The sequence below is a fragment of the Meleagris gallopavo genome, chromosome 17, assembly GCF_000146605.3.
Source record: "Meleagris gallopavo isolate NT-WF06-2002-E0010 breed Aviagen turkey brand Nicholas breeding stock chromosome 17, Turkey_5.1, whole genome shotgun sequence".
Classification (NCBI taxonomy): domain Eukaryota; kingdom Metazoa; phylum Chordata; class Aves; order Galliformes; family Phasianidae; genus Meleagris; species Meleagris gallopavo.
In genome coordinates this window covers 7,049,278-7,069,765 of record NC_015027.2, presented here as the reverse complement: position 1 = coordinate 7,069,765, position 20,488 = coordinate 7,049,278, and the positions used below count along the sequence as shown (strand labels likewise).

General features: G+C 45.4%; 2 protein-coding genes across 8 annotated transcripts in view; one reads left to right on the top strand and one right to left on the bottom strand.

Moving 5' to 3' along the window:
- The window catches only part of LIMK2 (LIM domain kinase 2), a 29,580-nt gene extending 15,754 nt beyond the window's left edge, over window positions 1-13,826 (top strand). For 6 of the 7 annotated variants that reach the window (XM_031555981.1, XM_010720260.2, XM_019621071.2 and 3 more), the window contains 13 exons: window positions 554-663; window positions 930-1,118; window positions 1,455-1,560; window positions 2,394-2,590; window positions 3,297-3,483; window positions 5,759-5,845; window positions 6,605-6,736; window positions 7,023-7,079; window positions 7,262-7,327; window positions 7,708-7,882; window positions 9,270-9,325; window positions 11,098-11,255; window positions 11,811-13,826. In XM_031555981.1, coding sequence (XP_031411841.1) covers window positions 554-663; window positions 930-1,118; window positions 1,455-1,560; window positions 2,394-2,590; window positions 3,297-3,483; window positions 5,759-5,845; window positions 6,605-6,736; window positions 7,023-7,079; window positions 7,262-7,327; window positions 7,708-7,882; window positions 9,270-9,325; window positions 11,098-11,255; window positions 11,811-11,967 — 1,677 coding nt within the window. In that variant the 3' untranslated portion in view covers window positions 11,968-13,826. The other variant, XM_031555985.1, reaches the window with a different exon arrangement.
- Window positions 13,827-14,569: 743 nt separating this feature from the next.
- Window positions 14,570-18,691, bottom strand: PIK3IP1 (phosphoinositide-3-kinase interacting protein 1). Its single transcript, XM_003211059.3, has 3 exons — window positions 18,451-18,691; window positions 18,238-18,316; window positions 14,570-16,190 (listed from the first exon to the last, which is right to left on the bottom strand). The coding sequence occupies exons 1-3, from the start codon at window positions 18,674-18,676 to the stop codon at window positions 15,983-15,985; spliced, it is 513 nt and encodes a 170-aa protein (XP_003211107.1). The 5' UTR covers window positions 18,677-18,691; the 3' UTR covers window positions 14,570-15,982.
- Window positions 18,692-20,488: the final 1,797 nt, after the last annotated feature.

Here is a 20,488-nt window from a genome sequence, read left to right as displayed (position 1 = left end):
CAATAAGGGAAGTTCTCATAAGGAAAATAGAACCTCAATGAAGAAAAATATCCTTCAGAAGTATTTTGTAGTCTCAGCTTAGTGGGTTTTTTTATTTTTTATTTTTTTTTCCTCCCTGTCAGCTGTCTGGTAAAGTATCTTAATTTGTGCATTGCCTGTCTGCCAAAAAAAAAAAAGCCCTGTCAGCTTTATTAATTCAGGCGTAACATTAGTTATCATGCCAAGAGCAAGAGAGCAGGAAGGTTTAATATCTTGTTTACTAGTCCGCAGCAGACTATCAACTATTTTTGATAGCAGAGCAGCTGCCAAATGTAACAGAGGTTCCTGGACGCAGGCTTTGCTTTGCATGTTGACATGTTTGTTTAAGCGAAGTTTTGCAAACAAAGCGGCAGGGTTGGGGTTCCAGAAAGGCAGAATGGGCTAATGTAACTCTCCAGTAAAAAGCTGTTCCTTAGCTCTGAGATCTGAATGACCAAATCAGTGAGAGGAAAGCAGTAGCTGCAAACGCTGATGGATTTTGTTTTTGCTGAGCACTTCCCTTTTCTGTCTGTAGGTGGCTGGAGAATACAAGTATCACCCTGAGTGCTTTGCTTGTATGAGCTGCAAAGTGATCATTGAGGATGGGGACACTTATGCACTGGTGCAGCATTCCACTCTCTACTGGTGAGACACAGTTGCATGCTTTGCCAATGGGAAATTGCATTGCTCCCTGCTCTACGTGTAAGCCACATTTAGCTGACTCTATGTGGTTCAGCTTAATGCTAGGCTAAGGAATACCAGGAAGCTGCCTTTAATGGGAGGAAGAGGGGGGAGAAAGGAGTGGAACAAGCATCAAAACTGTAGTTTAGGGCCACTGAAATAACTTAGAAGTGTGAGTTTGGCAGTGAGGGATAGGACGCTACCGCAATGACTCTCTTCACTTCTTCTAGTGGAAAATGCCATAACCAGATTGTGCTGACACCGATGATAGAAAAACATTCCAGTGAGTCTCTGCGTGAGCAGCTGCCTTATACATTGACACTCATCTCCATGCCAGCAGCTACTGATGGCAAAAGGGGCTTCTCCGTGTCTGTTGAGGGTGGCTGCTCCAGTTATGCCACTGGCGTCCAAGTGAAGGAGTGAGTATGACAAGGCTGTGTGCAAAGTTCATGTCTGTGCAGAGGGAGCTGGTAAAACTTGTGCAGTACTGCTGTCCTGCCAGCTGCTTTAATTGCTGCGGAGGTCTGTCTTGGTAGAACGGGAATGTTTAAGAACTGTAATGGAGTTGCAATTTTTGCCACTGAACAAATGATAAGCTCTCCCCAAACCAGCTCAAACCTGAGCATTTACTGTAATGGAAATTAGCATTGTTTTACTTCAAGGTACTAATAGGAAGGGAAGCATTAGAGGTCAAATAGTTTTGATAATTCTGGCCAAACTGACTTTTTCCTCACCACTGTAATACCTGTGTTTAGAGTTAACAGGATGCACATCAGCCCAGATGTCCGAAATGCCATCCACCCTGCAGATCGTATCCTGGAAATTAATGGAGCTCCCATTCGTACGTTACAGGTGGAGGAGGTGGGCAGAGTTCTGTTCTAAAGCCTCCTTCTCATCTCTCTTCCTAAAGCTCTTCTGTCTCTTGGCACTGTTCTCCCACCCTACATACAGTGTAGTGTACACCCATGGTACTCGTGCTAGCAGAAAGAACGGACACAAAGACAAACTTTGCTGCTTACTCTAGCTGAAGAGGGAATTAGGAGGAAATGCAGTTAGGATGCAGTTCTGAATATGTGGCATTCATTCATGGAGGAAGATGATAAGGAAAGCATAAAGCTGTGGCATGTTAGAGGACGAAGAGCTGTGAAGATTCATTATGTATTACTAGTGAAGTCTGCTGTTCTAATCACCTTAGAGGCATCTGGTAATAGACAAAGGTTCAGCTTATCCTAGGTATGAGGTTACCATTGAAAAAAAATTATATATTTGGTGTCTGCATTTACAAGAAAATGCTTTTTACAGCTATCAGGTGATGCTGTGAGAGTGTAGTGAGACCACCATAGCTTTCACTACGTGAAGATTTTACTGCTGGTATTGGGTAGAACATTAGGAACACAGCAGCTTTAGCAATGTTTTTCAGCGTTGTTCAAGGTGAAATCTTGTGTAGTTTTCAAACGCTTCTCAATAAAAAAAAAAGGTTGGTCTGTTATTTTTGACCAGAACAGAAGAGGCTTTGAATACCATGAGAAACTTCTGTGTTGTTAGCTTGTCTTGTCTGGTAGACAACTGTGGTGTGTGCAACTAAATGAAAACTGAACCCTGATTTCTGAATGGCATTCTGCTATGTCTCCTCTGTCTGCTGTCGTTCATATTTCTGCTCTTTGCTACCATCCTTCCCTTTGGTTTGCTCGAAGGTGGAGGACTTGATTCGCAAGACAAGCCAGACGCTTCAGCTGCTGATAGAGCATGACCCTGTCTCACAGCGCTTAGACAGGCTTCGGTTGGACTCCCGGCTTCCCACCCACATAAAGTCACCCATCTCTCCCCACTCCATCTCTCCACTGGACATCAAGGAGAATCTGGAAGGAACGCTCCGCCGACGATCCCTCAGGTAAAGCCTTGAAGGCTCTGACTAGCTTGTCTTTGCCCTGTGCTCCTTGGCTGGACTGCTGTGTGCTTAGGCCCTGTGGTTGAAAATGACTGCAGAGATGTGACTAATTCTTGGTATGAGCCTTGGTATGAACCACTGGTGAAGCAGTTGAGACCTTCACATCTTACTGTTGGATGCACTCTCTTCATTCCCTGTCAGGGTGATAAACTTTACTTAATAAAACTGAGGAGCTCTACTTCTACCATAGAGAAGATACTGAGTTTTATGGTTAGAAAACAGAAAAGTCAGATTTTTATCAGCCTTAAATGGCTGGGGAAGAATGTGTTCTTAAAGGGAATGTGACTGGTACTTGGGGAAAAAAACTTGTTTTTCTAGACTGGTGCACACAGTTGCTCTTTCAGTCATTTGCCAGTATTTGAATCTTTGCTTAGAAGTAATAAAAGATGCATTTTCACAGCTTCTTCCTCCTCAGGAGCTCCACCTCTAATTGACAGTGCAGGGGATGCATTATTGTTAGGCACTTCAGGCTTGGAAGTTGCTCTAGGTTTGTGAAGAGCTTCCACAGTGCTGGGAGAGCATCTGACTTTTGTGATGTGAAGAGCACTAAAGTGCATCTGGAAACTGGTCCCTTAGGAGCTAATGATGATATGTGTTGAACCAAAAGCTTCCTAGCAGCTTTACTGACCTCGTTGCCTTTACTTTCTAGGCGAAGTAACAGCATTTCTAAGTCTCCTGGCCCCAGTTCTCCAAAGGAACCCCTCCTTCTGAGCCGTGACATCAGTCGCTCTGAATCTCTACGTTCCTCTTCTAGCTGCTCCCAGCAAATCTTCCGGCCATGTGATCTCATTCATGGAGAAGTACTAGGAAAAGGATTTTTTGGACAAGCAATCAAGGTGAGGGACCTCCCCAAGCATTCATCAGTTACTTCCTCTACGGCAGTCTGACTCGTAAACCTCGACAGTGTGGCCTTTCTTTGTCCTGCTGATAGTGATCAGTCTTGGAACTCACCTGGGCTGCTCAGTGAGATCCATTTCTCTGTTTCTTTGTCCCTTTCAAATGGCAATCTTGGCTATAGTGGCTCATCTCCTGAGTTAGAGTGCCCGTGTCACTGCAGGCATCTGGGTGAAGTGGGGAGAATAGGAAAGTGCATTAAGTGCCCAGTTCAATATTGCTCTTCCACCATTAGTGTGGCATACTCGAGGGTTTGCCAGGCTGATTCAGTGAGCTCAGAACTCTGATCAGAGCCTAAATGTGCTGGTAGCCATCAGCTCTTACATGACTGTCACAGTTAAAAATTTCCATTAATAGCAATTCTGTTCCCTTGCCTTTAAGCTGATCTTGAATAGGGGTGCTGAAGGAGCTGTTATCCTAGCATCTATGACAGCATCAGGGCAGCTTTACTGAAGGTGGTATGAGCTCCTCAGTACTCAGATATTCAGCATGTTATGGGACTTTTCTTCTTACACCTCACTCATCACATGTTTCCATGGATGGTGGTGGGCCAGTACTACTATACTATACTGTACTAATGAGGATATTTCTCTTCTCCTCTGCTCATAGACAAATAACAGGTCCAGGTAAGCAGAACCTTTCCTCTGTCGCATGCTTTTGTCATCTGCGTCCTCACAGTCAATGGCACAAAGGCGTTTTTTTTCTGCTCAAATTACCTGATAGCCATTCTGTTCTGGTGCATGCTCTGGGAGTTAAAATTGGCCTCTTGGAGTTCCATGACGACACTTGTTTCAGTTCTGCTGGTATGTCAGCTTAAGAATACCATTTAGCCTTGCCTTGTCTTTGTCCCTACACTTCCCTTTATCTTTGGGTATTAGATATCCCTGGCTTCCATGTCCCTGGCTGAAATGCATAGTGTTCCCTGGCTCGCTACTTATATATGGATGCTTGATTTCAAATGGGAGCAGAAGAATATCATTCTCTTGCTTCTGTTGTGTTGTTCTATTATTTCATGCACTTGTATTCCACTCGTATTAGCCTTGCTATGTCCTGTGGTTCAAATAAAGTGCCACAGTGTTTGCAAAAGCTCACAAGCTTCCAAAATATTATAACTGGGCCTCATGTTCTGGGTTGCAATTCTGGAGGTTTTCTGAAAGATGTTTTATTTTAAAAGGTATGAGGCAAAAAAGCAACAACTTTCTTGATCTTTGGATTGAATTTTTGTTGCAACAAGTACTATGTCTGGTCAGAACAGTCACTTTCTGTTCCTAGAGAGAGAATGTGGTTATTTAGTTACCTAGAAATTTCAAAGAGATTTAGCTATCCAAGCAAAGCGACTCCAAAGGGAGACTCCAAGAAAACTCGCTTATTAGAATTTGGCACGTTTCTATTCACTCCTGTACCTATACAAGCAAGGCAGAGCAGATCAAAAGAAACCTCTAGAAAACAGCAGAATGCCATAAACCATCTGGATACAGGCAGCTCTTAGAATTGGAAATGCTTTCAGTGCCAAGAGCTAGGAAGTGCACTGCCCAGTGTTCATGGTGTGTTTTTTCTGGGTGTGTGCCATATTGGGATATTTCTTGCAGGTAGCAAAACACTGCTCCTAAGGAGCATGGTAAAACAACTGCCTCCTGCCTTAAGTGAACATTCTGTGCAACGTAGTTCTTGCACATGATTAAGTTTGATATGCTCATCAGAAACCAGTCAACTTCACAGTCTCCATTAATACCAAAGCATACCAAAGTGGTATGCATTGTTTGGTTTCATTTCTTATGCAAGTGAACATTAATTTCTTTGCTGATACAGAAGGTAGCTGATAGAACCTGTGTATAAACTGTGAGCATCATGCTGGGCAGGTGCTTTCTGTAAGGGAACTTGAGATATGCACAAGTACAGATCTGATGCCTTCAGAGGTTTTGACAGCCCAGCCATAAGCTTTGTAAAAAGGAGACTAGCTCTGGCTCTTGGGATGCTGTTGATCTCTTGCTATGACCCTCTATCAGCTTTAGGGAGTTTCTCTTTCACTTACAGAATCTTTGAATTCCAAAAGCAGAAATATTATGCTGTTTTCTTCAGATCCCTGGGCTCTGAGTTTTTTCTTTAATGCCTTCTCTGAATAGAGCAGGAGGATGTTACTTTTCAGAAGAGTTGCAAGAGCACTGGAGCTATTTATTCTTGAACTTGGCCTGTAGTTGTGGTTTCTGTTTCCATCAGGTGACTCACAAAGCAACAGGAAAGGTGATGGTGATGAAGGAGCTGATTCGCTGTGATGAGGAAACACAGAAGACTTTTTTGACAGAGGTAGGAGCAAATTTCCAGAAGTTTCTGAGCCATGAGTACAGTGCCACTCCTCCATCTTCCCCAGTGAGAGCGTTATCGTGCCAGCAGACTGGCAGGAATCAAAGTGCTAAGGAGGGAGATGTTGCACCAGAGAGAGCCTGACACCAGCTGAATGTTTGCTGCAGCAAAGTGTGACTTGCTTACACTGAGCAATAGCCATGACTTCAGCTCCCAGTTCATTAATTTTTCAGTGATATAAAACAGACTGAGTCTGAGGGAAGCAGCTGTGCAAATACATAAAGGACTTATCCCTTGAGCCTTTTGCACAAATACAAGTGATGCAGGGCAATATCCATAAGACGTTTAAGACTGCTGCTGTATTTAAACTATTTTCTTGGCGGCTGCCTACCATGTTTTTCAAAGTCATATTTAGCTTAAAGGCAGGCAGCTCCCTAAACAGCTGATGCCGCTATTCTGATCCTGACATGCAGTACAGAACAGATAGCTGCTCTGCAGAACTTCTGTCTGTCTCTGAAAAGTTTGCTGAACCCGAGGGTGCTTTCCTTAAAGACTAAGATCAGGTTAATTGCATGATGTGGAAACGAAGAGGCAAAAGGTAATTGAATGCTTTATGATTAGGGGTTGAGTGCACTCTGGTGCCTGGAGGTAACCTCCAGGATAGGAATGCTGTCCTCTGTTGGACAGGAGCAGTATAAATATACAGAGGATTTACCAGGAGTTGCTTCATTCTGTGCTTTGAGATGTGTATCTGTTTCCCAGGTGAAAGTGATGCGCAGCCTGGATCACCCCAATGTGCTGAAGTTCATTGGTGTACTTTACAAGGACAAGAAGCTCAATCTCCTCACTGAGTACATCGAGGGAGGCACTCTGAAGGACTTCCTCCGCAATGCGGTGAGCATATGCTGAAGGGAAGCCTGGTAGGCCTCTACTTATTATGGAATGATGTTGACAACACACTGTGGGTGTGCCAGCCTTATGATGCTTGTTGATAGTATTTTCCTGTGGAACTGTGTGGAAAAGCTTTTTCTTAGCTGTGGGTAGACTAGAGCAGGAAGTGCCTTTTTGCTGGGGTTGTATCACTGTTTTCTGACTTCTGTAAGAGTCCCTGTAGAGGAGGAGGAGTTGTCACCAGATGGTTGATGAGATAGTCCCTGACTGGTGTGGACTTGTCTTTCAGGACCCATTTCCCTGGCAGCAGAAGGTCAGCTTTGCCAAAGGAATTGCCTCTGGAATGGTGAGTCAAACTGTTCCTGCTTCAATGGGCAAAGCTCCTGGGTTAAGGTTAGCAGCTTCAGTAGGGTGATGATTGAGGGGTTGTGGATCCTGCCAGGCTGCTTGCACATGGTTGCTGAAGCTTGTAAATGTGAAGGGATATATTTGCTTGGAAATGCTTAACAGAGTTTTCTTCTGTTCTAGGCTTACCTGCATTCCATGTGCATCATTCACAGAGACCTGAATTCACATAACTGCTTAATCAAGTTGGTGAGCTCCGCATCTCTTCCCCATGTCGTCTTCCTTCCCTGATTTTCTCCACATGATGTTGAGTTCACAGCCCTCGCTAGTCAGAGTGGGATTAATTTCAGAGAGGGTTTGGTGCCCTAAACAAGGGAATTTCATCTTCACATAAGATTTTCCAGACTGATCTTGATTTCACTGATTCTTCACTCTGATCTTACCCCCTTTCCTGTGATAGTGTCTCCTATTAACAGTCAATGTTATACGAGTCAGTTCATCTCAACTATTAAATACTGATACAGCTGCTGCTGTTCTCACCACTGCTGACAGTGAACAGGAACTGTAGTCTCTCTGCTCCTGAAAGGATCTGGGGGAAGTCAGCAGTTTGTCCTAAATCCTCTGTGCAGGATAAGACAGTGGTGGTGGCTGACTTTGGACTGTCTCGGCTGATTGTGGAGGAAAGAAAAAAGCCCACTCTGGAGAAGCCATCTGCCAAGAAACGAACCCTGCGGAAGAGTGACAGGAAGAAGCGCTACACAGTGGTTGGCAACCCGTACTGGATGGCCCCAGAGATGCTAAATGGTGAGACAGTGATACGAGGCTATGGGTGAGGAGCCAGCCTGTGTCAAGGATAGGGATGATAGGATTACAGAGAGCTCCCAGCCTTAGTAACGATCAAACCTATGAGAGCCTATGTTTTTAGACCTGTTGAGACACGAGCGTATTTATACATGCAGGTACCCTAGCTGCTCTTCTTTTGCTGTACCTGTCCTGATAAGCCCTCATACTAGCAGGGGGAATGTCTCTGGCAGACACTGGGATTCTTCAGGAGAGTGGCAAATCTAAACTTGTTACGGTACAGTACCTGAAAGAAGACAGAACCTCAGAACAATTTCTGTTACAGTCTCACACTTTGTAACTGTCGCTTGAGACATGGAGTCATTAAACTCCAGGAGGTTTACGTGTGTGGGTGTGTAGATCCAGGGAGAAGCCATCTGCAGACAGGTTTGCTGAAGTCTTGGGCTTGGGGTGAGGGTAGGAGTTGTCCAAGTGCAGGGAAATCTGTTTTTTGGCTTATAGCCCTCAGTTTTGTACTGAATGAACTATGTTCATTAGGAGAAAAACTGTCCCTGCAGGAGTTGAGGTAAGGGTGAAATATAATGGATTCAATTTCCTCCTAATGAGCAGGTCTGTCTGACCGGGCTGAGCACTTGGGGTGGCTATGTTATCAGTATTGCCCAACCTAGCTCACCAGAGAAAAGAGGACTTGGCTCTTCTCCCCCATATTCAACAGTTCTTCATGTTGCTTTCTTGTGTACTCTCCTGTTTTTCTTCTCTAAAAGCCTGCAGGCTCCTGCTTGGAGGCTGTGTCAGACCTGGCATTTGTCAGGAGAATAGCAAGAATGCAGTCTGACATCACCTCTAGAAAAAAAGCTGTTTACCGGATATTGGCTTGGGAGGGGTGTGTCTGTAAGCAGGGAATGGCCTGCTGGAGCCAGTCTATGTTCCCAGATTCAGAGCACTGCTAGTGTGTAATTTATTATCTCTGCAGTTGCTGCAGCGGGACTGGCTGCTGGTGAAGCTGAATGCAGACTTAATGCTATGTAGAGAGGTACTAGAACATTAGTCAATGGAAATGGGCAGAAGCTTTCCACAGTTCTGTAGTGTTTCCTTAGATCTCTGGTATGCGAAGTTTCCCTGTGTTGTCCTTTTCTTCCCCAGTGTAAGACAGAAGCAGAGTTAAAGTATGTGATAGTGGTGTATACAAAGATGCAGTTGATATACATACCTTGGGGCAACTGACCCTGCTCAGATTTAAGCCTTGCTTTGTATCCCGTTTGTAGGGCCCTCAAGGGAATAGGCTTAGTTAAGCTTTGGAGGCCAAGCCTGAGAGAGATGCTGGCAGTTCCTGGAATAGCTGGGTGAGGAGTTGTCTGTCACAAAGCTGAATGCCATATGTTTCCTGCAGGACAGAGCTATGATGAGACAGTGGACATCTTTTCATTTGGGATAGTTCTTTGTGAGGTAAGTCCAGGACATTACATGGCATCTTCAGTGGACTTTCCCTTCCCTGTTGCCATCTCCTTTCACATGTTTTATCAAACCCTGTGATTGTGTGTATAGCCTTTTTTGAGAGCACAGTGAGTTAAGCTGGGAGTGCAGGCTTACTCCGCATCCATCCTCTTGTCCAGGTACTGATCAAACCCTAGTATCCATTTTCTTAGAAGAGGTGTTCCCCAAAACTATGATTTTTATTTTTACTTTTGTTGCCAGAATAAAAGAGTGCTCAGCTGTATATTGTCAGAAAATTCAGGGCTTCCAGTGTAGAAGGCACGTGATTTCAAAGAAGAAACTGAAACCTCTTTGCAGCTCTGTTAATGAAGCATACACCTTAAAGTCTGCTGGCTTAGCATATCTCTGAGCCATTGCACAATCTTATGCCATAATGGCCTTTCCTCCTGCAGAGCAGAGAGCACCACTTAAGCTGCAAGGTAATTAAGTTTTATAAGTATGTAAGACAGTGAAAATACAGATGAAAGCTGAAGTGTTACACATACAGATAATGCAACAGTTACAAGAACACTAGGAGAGACCCAGGTTTCGTCTTCAGTGTTTGGATATAAAGAGAACAAAGAAGGTATCTGTGCATAAATCTTTGTGGCTTCATCAGGAGCTGTGTTTATATTGAGCCCTCCTCTTGGAGAATGTTGTGGTTTTGAGTGATAGATTTAGGAACGTAAAAAATCTGTATGTGGGATTAAAACCGTTGTTTCATGTAGGAAAAGAAATGGGGTGGTAGGATATGAACATTTCAATTGTTACCAAAATAAAAATGCTAAAAAAAAAAAAAGAAAGAGTTAAGCACTCAAAAAGCAGATAAGGAAATAACGCTGCCAAAATACATAATGGGCGTTTCACTGTCTCGCTACAGGATGTGGTTGTAGTTGTAAGTTGTAGAGCTGAGTTTTGGCATGGAAGAGCCTGGGTGTTATAAATAACACCCTTTCTGTGATACCTGATGAGGCTTTAAACCTAATATTCTCCCCATGTGAAAATCTGTATTGACACTGACCTTTTTTTTGCGCCCAGATCACCCTACAGCTCTCTGCTGTGGGTAGGTTCCCTCTCAGTACATTTTAAGTCCCCTGTAGGCACTGGAGGTGGAGCACATCTCAGTGAGACAGTGGGGTTTGTGGTGAGCACAAAACTTTGAGTGCTGGGGCAGGACTTATCGCTGTTCCACTCATATGTCTCTCCTGTAACTTTCTGGGTATTGGTTATAGTTGTTCTTTCCACTCCCTACCCTTGGTTGTGGGGGTGCTGAATTTGCTGCTAACTGAGCAACTTGGAAATTTGTGGTGCTGTTCCCTTCACAGCACCATTTTAAGTCAAGTTCCATGAATAAGAAGCTTTGCTGGTGGTGTTGTATGATTGCATGGAAGAGGAGAGATGGGATGGTGATGTAGGTTGTATTCATTACCTGCATTCAGGGGGGACTGCGTCATCCTGACCAGCACACAGCAGTGGGACACTGTTGAGTTCTCTGGGAGATGTACATTATCCTGCATCTTCCAGCAGAAGAACCCTGGTGTCTGCAACAGTGGCCATATTGCTGAATCTTGTACGTGCAGTGCCTTGCAACTACTGCCATAGGAGAGGAGGAATGGTATTTCTGTTCTCTCCTTTTCACCCTAAAACTTTGAATGAAGGAGCCCGCTCCCTAATGCTGGAATTCTCTGCTTGGTAACATTTGGGGACTCTTACTGTACTTCAACACTCCTCTCATTTTTCCCTAGATCATAGGCCAGGTTTATGCTGACCCAGACTGTCTTCCACGCACACTGGATTTTGGCCTTAATGTTAAGCTGTTCTGGGAAAAATTTGTTCCTGCTGACTGTCCTCCAGCCTTTTTCCCTCTGGCTGCCATTTGCTGTAGACTGGAACCAGAGAGCAGGTAGGTTTGGGGCTGGGAGAACTCTTAGGTGAGCTTGGAGGATGTGTGCATCTACTCTTGGTGGAAGGATTGTTTTGCACATAGAGCAGAAGAGGACTGGATTCCAGTATGGGAATGCTCCAAGGCTTCCATGTGAGGAAAGCCTGACAACAGCTTGGAAGAGAGGCTGCTGAGTATGGTAAAAGTCTCTTAAGCAACATCTAAGACAGGGTAGAGCAGGACTGATTGCTCAGGATTTCTCTCGTGCAAAAAGTAGAGGCAGACCTAGGCAGCAGGTATGAAATACAAATACTTAATTTTATTTCAGTTTAGCTGTGAAGTTCACAGCTTCAGATCAGGGTTCCAAAAGAGCTGGACCTTCCTGGTCATCAGTTGTGAAAACTAATAGCCCAAACAGATGTGATCTTGTCTATCTCTGAAATGGAATGGAGGAAATCATATTCCCACTCACACCTCTGTGCAGGGATGGTAGCCTGGATGGACAGCTGGCCCAGCCATTTCACATGCTGTTCTGCTTCATGTTCCCCTCTCACACTTCCTCATTGTTGTCCCTAGGCCCCCTTTTTCCAAGCTGGAAGATTCCTTTGAAGCTCTCTCCCTCTACTTGGGAGAACTTGCCATCCCCCTCCCGTCTGAGCTGGAAGAGCTGGACCACAACGTGAGTGTGCAGTACGGACTGAACCGTGACAAGTTACCTGAAAACACAACCTAGTCAGCTTGTTCTGCTGCCTGCATCACTTCTGTTGGAGTTGAGCAACAGGGAGGGAGATGCACTTCAGCCACTTCCAGGGCATTAACAGGGCACCATGCTGTGCATTCGCTGCATTGCCTCTCTCTCCTCACCCAATGCCCTCCTCTCGGACATCCTGATTCACTGTGGATTTCTGGCATGTTTCAGAAGCAAAAAGGACTGTTTCCTGCCAACTGCACCTATGAAAGCTGCTCAACACTATTTTTCTGGCTTGAGAAATGCTTCTCTGGCCTTTTCAGGCTTCTTTACTGTGGTGCCTTAGAACTTGGCTGCAAGCTGTGAAGCCACTCTGGCCCATCAGCCAGGGAGGTAATTGCTATAGGAAACTCTCCTGGGCAAGGACCACCACTTCTGGAACTGTTTCTCCCTGCTCAGAAAGTTGGGAAAATTGGACATCTGGCAACAGACCCAAACAGGACAGTGTGTGTGTGTGCGTGTATAAGTTTGTGCCTGTGTTTTCCAGAACAGCCCACTGACATTTGACATCGAGGATGGGAGTAAAAAAGCCTAGGAACTGGGCAGCTCTCATGGGGAAGCATATATGCGTTTTTGTTTTGAGGGTTTTTTTGTGGGTTTTTTTTCTTCCTCCGTCTCTGAATACCTCTGAAAGCCCACCTAGAAACACTAAGACTGAGCTCTACCTGCCCCACCGGATGGGCAGCCAGAAAATGAGCCTCTTAAGCGTTTTCAGACTCTGACTCTGTACAGTAAGTCTGCCTGCCTAAGGACCTTACCCCAGGTGAGAGCATTTGAACCTGAATATGTAGAACTGCACTAGACAATGGCTGTGAGCATCCTTGGAAAGGCAAGGCTGCTGGAACTTCTCAGCCTGTGGAAATGAGGTGACAGGATGGCAGAAGGTGCTCTTTGGAAAGGTGAAGGCCTGAAGTGGCTCACACTTTGTCCATAGATGATGGTAAAGTGAGACGTGGCCAAGGCTACTTAAAGGATGAACTTACTAGTAAACAGAAGAGTGATGGAGACTGTCACATCTCACTAGGAGTGGCAGCTGGAAAACTAATCATTCAGTTGCCATTACCTTATCCTTCCCTGCAGGTTGCTCCCTGTGAATGTCCTTGCAACTGCTGCTGCTGCAGCACCTAGGCTGATTGTCCAAGCAGAAACTTTCCTCGGGGTCATTCCCTGCTTTGGAGAGAAAAAAGGGGCTTGGAGTCACTGAGAAGTGAAGTATTTCTTCCTTCAGATGGAGAAGGAAGAAAGCTACTGCTTCAGTAGTAGCCTAATGTGGTCTTCAGAACCAAACAAGAGGTTTGCTCAGAAGTTCTACAAACCTCTTGGTGTAACTCGATTTTTTAGTGTGTTCCTTTCTCCCTGCACCTCCCCAACCCTTCAGTACTGAACTGTGGGATGTGGGTGTGAAGTCTTTTCTGTTAGCTTCATTTCACCCCACCCCCCTCATGCTTACCCATGAGTTCAAAATATTATGTACAATTACATGGGACCAGTCAGCACCTGACACAAGGTGTTTGTGTCGGGGGGTTGTTTTTAGTCCATGTAGTGGTGTTTTAGAAACACATAGGGCTCCTTGCACTCTGAGTCAGTGGAAGAGCCTCTCTAAACTGAGTCCAGTGGATTCAGGATTGTTAATAGGATTTGTCCTTTCCTCGCCCTCCCCCAAGGCTGGATTTGAGGGGACCTCTGAAGGGAAGAGTCCTAGGTAATGTGTGGTTGAGATTTATGAACTGTGATTTGCACAGCTCCACATTCTAACTAAATTAAAAATAAAAAAACAGTAAATGTATGCTGTGGAAACAAGATTGTGTTGTCTGTGTAAAAATGTAATAAAGCAGGAAACTGCATCTTGGGTTTCTCTTGTTACAGAAAGGCAACAACAAAACAACACCAACCAGATATTGAAAAAACTCCTTGAGCCAGGGGTTCTGCCACACACAGGACTACTGAGATACTGTGCAAGTGCTCAATGATAACATTCACCTGGAGTGATGCAAAGGGAAGATGCTGTCTAGCTGTTCTGTTTAAGACTTGACAAGAGTCAGCAGAACATGGAGCCGCTCCACTTTCCTGAATCAGGGATAAAAATACAGCCCGTTCTTAGAAACATCATATTCTGAAATACATAGTTTAAGAGGCATTTGTTTATGCCAGGACTGAAGAAAAAATGCTAGCTATGTCAGTGCCTCCTGTAACCTACTATGCTGTCTCCTTGCTTTCCAATGCAAGGCCCCGAGGGACAGAGCTGGTGCTGAGCAGCCTCAAAACAGAACTGACCTGCGTCACTGCAGGAAGGGGCTGTAAGGGAGAGCAATCTTCCCACGGGCCAGCCTTCTTTGTCAGTCCAGTTCACACACCCACAGCTGCTTTTTAGGAACACTGCCCCAGACATGCACGGGCTGCTGGCAGCAAGGAGATATGTTCTGTGTCCCTTGTCTGTGCTGGGGAGTAGAGGCACTACTTGTAGGGATTTACCTTTGGGCCTGGCAAACTGTAATAGCATCATCCCCTCTCCTCAGTTTGAAGTCTGCAACAAACAAAAGGATGCTGCTCTGACAGGCTGGAAAGTAGAGATGAGCCACAGTCCACACAGGTTTACAGAGCATTTTTCATTTAAGCTTTAATACAAGGTAGCACAATCTGCACCTTCTCATAATGAGGTATTTAAAACATTTTACAAAGAAATGGTATTCAAAGGCATTTAAAAATAAAACATTTCCCTTTTTTGAATCAAACGTTAACACTAAAACCCCTGCTGCCAAGTGTTATTCCCTGTTAGGCCCTCAGCTATAAAGCAGATGGCTAGAAAACTTACTTGAATGGCTTGATTCCCCTGAGGTGGGGATAGATGTTTCCCTGAATTGGCCTTGCCTCGGTGGCATCTGGGAGACACTGCAGCAGCTATCCTTTCCAAAGTCCCTGGAATGCTGATAGAAGTTGTTATAAAAATCTCTCTAATAGGGCCAGGTTTGGTAAGCAAGCAGTCTTGCAGCACAAGCTGAGCGTGTGTGAAGAGGGCTGGGCCAGAAGCCATGCTGTGAATTTGGGATCTTACAAGAGCAGCAGCTTTGTCCTGCCTCATAGCAAGGGCAGCTGCACTGGGATCCACAGCTGGCTTGACCATTCCCTCCAGAGCTGGCTCTGTAGAAAGTTGTTATCTGTCCTCAGTGCTCACCCTGCTGTAGGTGACTGAAGGGCAGGGTTTTTTTCCTACACTCCAGAACAATCTGCTGCTGGCTTTCTGGTCTGCTGATCTGTGTAAGTGAGCAGGAGGCAGACCACCTGGACACCTACAACTGTGGCTGTGCATGTAGCACCACAGGGGAATGGAAATGCACCCTCAGCCCTGGAAGACCTGGATTTGTCAAGACCTTGAGAAGAGCTTTTCCAAATTTACACTGGGGCTAAACATACTGTTATTGGTCAAAGCCATCCTTCAAATACACTCTTTCTTGGGGGGGGGAGGGGGGGGTGGGAAAAAATACCACCTGTTCTAGTAGCAGGATTCTGGATAGGATTCTCCAGCTCTCAGCCATTAAAGCAAAAAAGACAGGAACTATAATCAGTGTAATTATCTAGGTCTGACATGAAGCTCCCCTCAGTCCCTGCAGTACTGCTCCCTCCTGGGCTTCCAGGCTGAAACATAAGTAACAGTGCACACCGTTAAATAGGAAAGGAACAGAAAAACAGGAAGCCAAGACCACACTCAGGGCTATTGATTCTGTGGCCAGGTGTGAACCTGGCCCATCATCCCCTCCAGCTCCTTGGCACTCCATGGAGATAGGTGGGAGGAAGCAGCAAGATCCACCACACCAGTCCCCAGCTGGTCATGCACTGAATGTTGCCCCTCAGACTGTGATGCCCATTGCTCTGTCCCTCTGCATCACCTTCATCTGGCTTTCATCAAAAAGAAAACAAAATAGAAATGAACACACGCAACCCCCACGCTTACAGTGGGAAGCTGGAAGCTTCACTCAGCCTGGATGTCTTCTGCCCCAGCTGCTCAGGCACCAGGAGTACCTGCCTGCCCCATGAGCGGGCCACTGCCATCATGTGTGTCCTCCACAGGTGTCTGGTTAGTGTGAACCACAATTGTGTTCTCATCTACAAGCTCACAGGCAGGATTGGTGAACGCTGAGAGTGGCAGTGTGATGCGCTGCATTTCACGCTCATAAACTTTCTGCTCGTGCTTTTCCTTCAGGTCTTTTCCCCTAGATAAGAAAAAATAAATACATATACTCAGGGTTTGAATGCCATTGCTTGAAGGCAGAATCAGTAAAGGTGAAGTGGCAGAAAAGAAGACGCAAGACTCAGTTCTTTGTTTCACAAAAGGATGTTCCAGCCACATACAAAGTGCCCAGAAACATACCCTACCACTGCCAGAGGACCATGAGAACCTTTACAACACTGCAGCTAAGTGAAGTCTGTCCCTTCCTCATAATGTCTTATTTACTGACAGTACTTCATCTAAATGATGACTGGAAAGCCAAACTTCTACAAACCATGGAGCTGACAAAAGTTCCTTAATACCTTACAGTCCCACAGCGTGGTCTGGTGCAGGGCCAAGGGAGCAGTGAGGCAGCAGAGCCCACTGCTGCACAAAAGAGCTCACTTCATCTGACAGAAACAACTACTGAAGCTGGTGATAGATTCTGCCTTTGCTGCAGCAAACAAACTCATGTAGCAAGTGATGCCATTACTCAATTTATTCAAGCCTGTTTCAGAGCTGGCTGTGCTGCTGCGGCTGCAGCTAACAGCTTAATACCACAAGTGGCTTCTCAAGCCTACTTAACTTTTCAGCCTATTGCTAAGCGAGGCAACACCTCTGTAATTTGTACTGAGGAAGATCTGCGTGGCTTTACAAATGGATGGCATTAATAGCATGTTGTCTCCAGAAAAGCTACATATACTGAAAGCTATAAAACACATTAGAGGTTTCTCACCACACCCACCCAAACCTGCCAGCCTGCACATACAATTTTGAGAGCAAGGCACCTGGGAAAAGAGGAAAAGTAATCCTGTGCCTGCAGCCCTGCAGTGCATATTCTGGATCTGGAGAAGCAAAGCTGCATTAGGACAAAGTTCAGTATTGCTCCTTTCTGCCAAAGAAAGGAGTGAAGTGGGCCAGGCACCACTCAACACCTCCCGAGGCTTGTGATCCCCAACAGGCAGAGCTGCTGGGGTTTCCAGTCGGCACATAAGTGTTTTGGCAGCTTTTCAAAGCTGCCTACAAGTGTGCAGCAGCGGCTGCCAATCCTGCCAGCACACGAGACAGCGTTCTCTGAAGTGACAACTCAAATCAGATTCTTCAACAAGCAGCGCTCTGTGTTTTGCCCCTTATGTAACACTCCTCCCTCTGTTTTTTTTCTTCTGTCGGCATTTATTATAAACACTTACATAAGGACGTGTCCTAGCTTGGGAAAGGGCTCCTTCTGCTTGGCTGTGTCAGGCTGCTGTCAAACAGCCAAAACACAGAACAAACCCTCCCAGAGGAGACAGCCTGGGCTTTCACTTGCTGCAGCTATACTGGTACTTGCTAATCCTGCCCTGTCTCTTACAACTAACCTGCTTCCTATCACCACAAACCCTTCTGATGCTCAGACGCTGCTGAGCTACAGAAAGGTTTCTGTGCAGCGCAGTGAAGTGGCCAAACAAGTCATAACTTACACATGAATCAAAACGGACCATAAAGCAGACAGGAGCTTTGGTAAAAGGAACTTTTCCAAATAGTGCTACCTGATACACAGCTTCAAAGAATACAACAGGTATGGCAAAGGATTCACCAATTTTTTTTCTCCTAAGGTTACCTACACTAGAGAAAGCAGGTGAAGAGGTGCCTGCTAAAAGGATTGCTCTTCTGATTGCAAAGTAAACTTCATGTGAGGGCACCTGGACTCTGCTCTCTACAGCTCCTACCTAGAAGTCAGCCCCTCTAGAAGCACCTGAGAAAGCCACATCAAATCACACACATCCACATCTCAAAACAAACAAACAAAAAGAGGGCTGTTTGAAACTTTAAATGTGACAAGATACTATACGGATGTGTGAAATAGAGAAGAATGGGATTAATTCTTAAATTATTCTTTTCTTGTTGTGACAAGATAGGCTCTTGTACAGTTTGTGATGTTTAAAGACTTATGCATCTATCTATCTTTTCATTAGCATCTGGTTGGGTTTGCACATATTCAGATATTCCTGATTTGTGTAAGTGATTTTATGCCTAAAACAGCGTTAGGACAAAGGAGAGTAGCCACTGACCTCTTATAGATGTACCCCACGACAATGCCGGCCCCGATGGCAATGATTATCACCATCATGATCAGCCCCAGCACATACCCTGTGAAGAGGGAAAGGAAAGAGGCAGCATTGGAAGCATTAGATCCAGTTACAGCAGCACTTTCTAAGCCTCAAAACAAGTCCATCCTGACCGAATTAGAGGAATGGATCCAGCACACAATCCTTTGTTTTTACCTAGCGTCCCTAAGTCCTTCTTTTCTCTGGAGTTCATCTGCACTCTCTGACTTATCCCAATGACGGGCTGCACAGCGGCTGCCTCACTCCGGGAGGGCAAGGTATCAGCTGGTTCAAACACTTGGTTGACCTCCTGAGAAATATTAACTTCTGCTGTAGGGACTGGGGCTGTGGTAGCAGTAGCATCTGTTGGGAGGAAAAAGGAGACATACAAAATACTGAGCATTGATGAGTACTTCAAAATAACATTCAATGCATGAGTGGGACAGATCTAGACTGGTATCACCAAACTGTCTTCAAAGCACACTGACAAACTCTTATTCCCATGAATAATAAGTTACTATTTACAGTAACTTAAGCAGTTACTGCCAGAAATCCTACCAAGAGAAATGTACTCTCCCTGCTTTCCTCTGACATGAATCCTGTAACTAGGAGTGTAAAGGCATCACCTCAGATGAGGCAGAAAATAGAACAGAATGAAACCCATAGCATGAGTCCAGAGGATGCACAATGACTTCATTTAGTCTACAGATCGATATACAGGCTGCAGCTTCAATCATGCTGAACAGACATGAAAAAAGATGATGAGAATCTCCCTCTGAAATCTCCCAGGAGTCTATTTATCTCTCTTCTGCCTCAATCTTCCTGACACAGGAAGGTTTGACGGAAGGAGACTCCAGATGGTGTGAAACAACCTAGGACATTTTTACCCAGCCCCTCTTTGCAGCCCCGCAGCAAACTCCTTTAGCATGATGGACAGGCTAGTCAGAGCAATGCTTCAGGCAGCAGAGGCATTGATTTATCTAAGTACAGCATGGCCTTCCTCAGCCAGAGCCCACAGAAAGATGCGTGAGGATGGATGCTCACAGCAGACACTTTCTCAGCACTGCAGATTTTTATCAACCACATTAATGAGATTTTCAAGAAAGCTCTTTCATGTCACAGTAAAAGCTATTGTAGTAGAATGCATATATCTGTCGCCTCTCTTGAACAACAAAAAAAAAACCCTGCTTTTTGGAAATGCCATGCACAGTGTGCATGCACACCTGAAAACTCTCTCCATCTTTCAGCAGGTCCTGGATCTCTCCCCACAGCTGGCATTAACCCCATCTGGATTTGCTATCTGCAGCCATTTTGAGTCCTCAGTGGAATGTGAAATGGAAGTACAGATGAGGAATTAGAAACAGGAAATCAGGGTGCCTGCACTGCACAGTTATGTTACTTAAGGTCAGGCCAGAGAAGCTGAACTAAGGGGAGCCGCAAGACACAATAAAACTGTGCCTGTTCTGAGACAAGAATGGCCAAACCCTTTACACATACAGATGGTGTACTGGATGGAAGGTCAGTTAACTCCCCAGATCCCAAAGCTGCAAGACTGTTCTTGGCAGCAGAACATTTGTTTTGCTTTATCTTTAGGGAAAAGCAGGCAACAGACAAGCAGAGCGAAGGAAAGCAGAGGGAGTACGTGTGAGGGAAAGCTGTTTACATGCAAGGCCAGTGATCCCGAGGGACAGTGCAGTGCGTACATCTGGAAAGGCTCAGAGATCTGCAAATAGTCCAAAAAACAAGTGCCTGCTTTGGTCTCAGCCAATCCTGACATCTCCTCTCCCAGAAGCCGGCTCTGAGCTACAGCTCTCCTCCTGGCAGGCTCCCTCACAGCCTGACATGTCTTACTGACACCCTGCCTGATGTTTTGTTTTTTACTGTCCTTTTTTTCACATCTTGTTTTTATCAAGTTTTTCCCCCCTATCTGTATCCAAACTCACCCTGGCACTCCTTTAGCAGCACACAATCATTCCGACAGCAGTAACGCGTCCTACAGTAAGGTCCTACCCACTTCCCTACGGTTTCCAGATGTCCGGACCTCTGCCTTTTATAACACGGCTCAACAGCCCTACACAGACCAGCAAAACGGGTGGAGGGCGAGGCCTTTTCTGCTGCCAAGACTAAACCTCCAAGCACAGGCTAAAGATGGAGTGGAGCCCCGGGTAAAGGGCAGTGGAGATTGCACGGGGACCCCTCCCCGGTGACCGGCCCC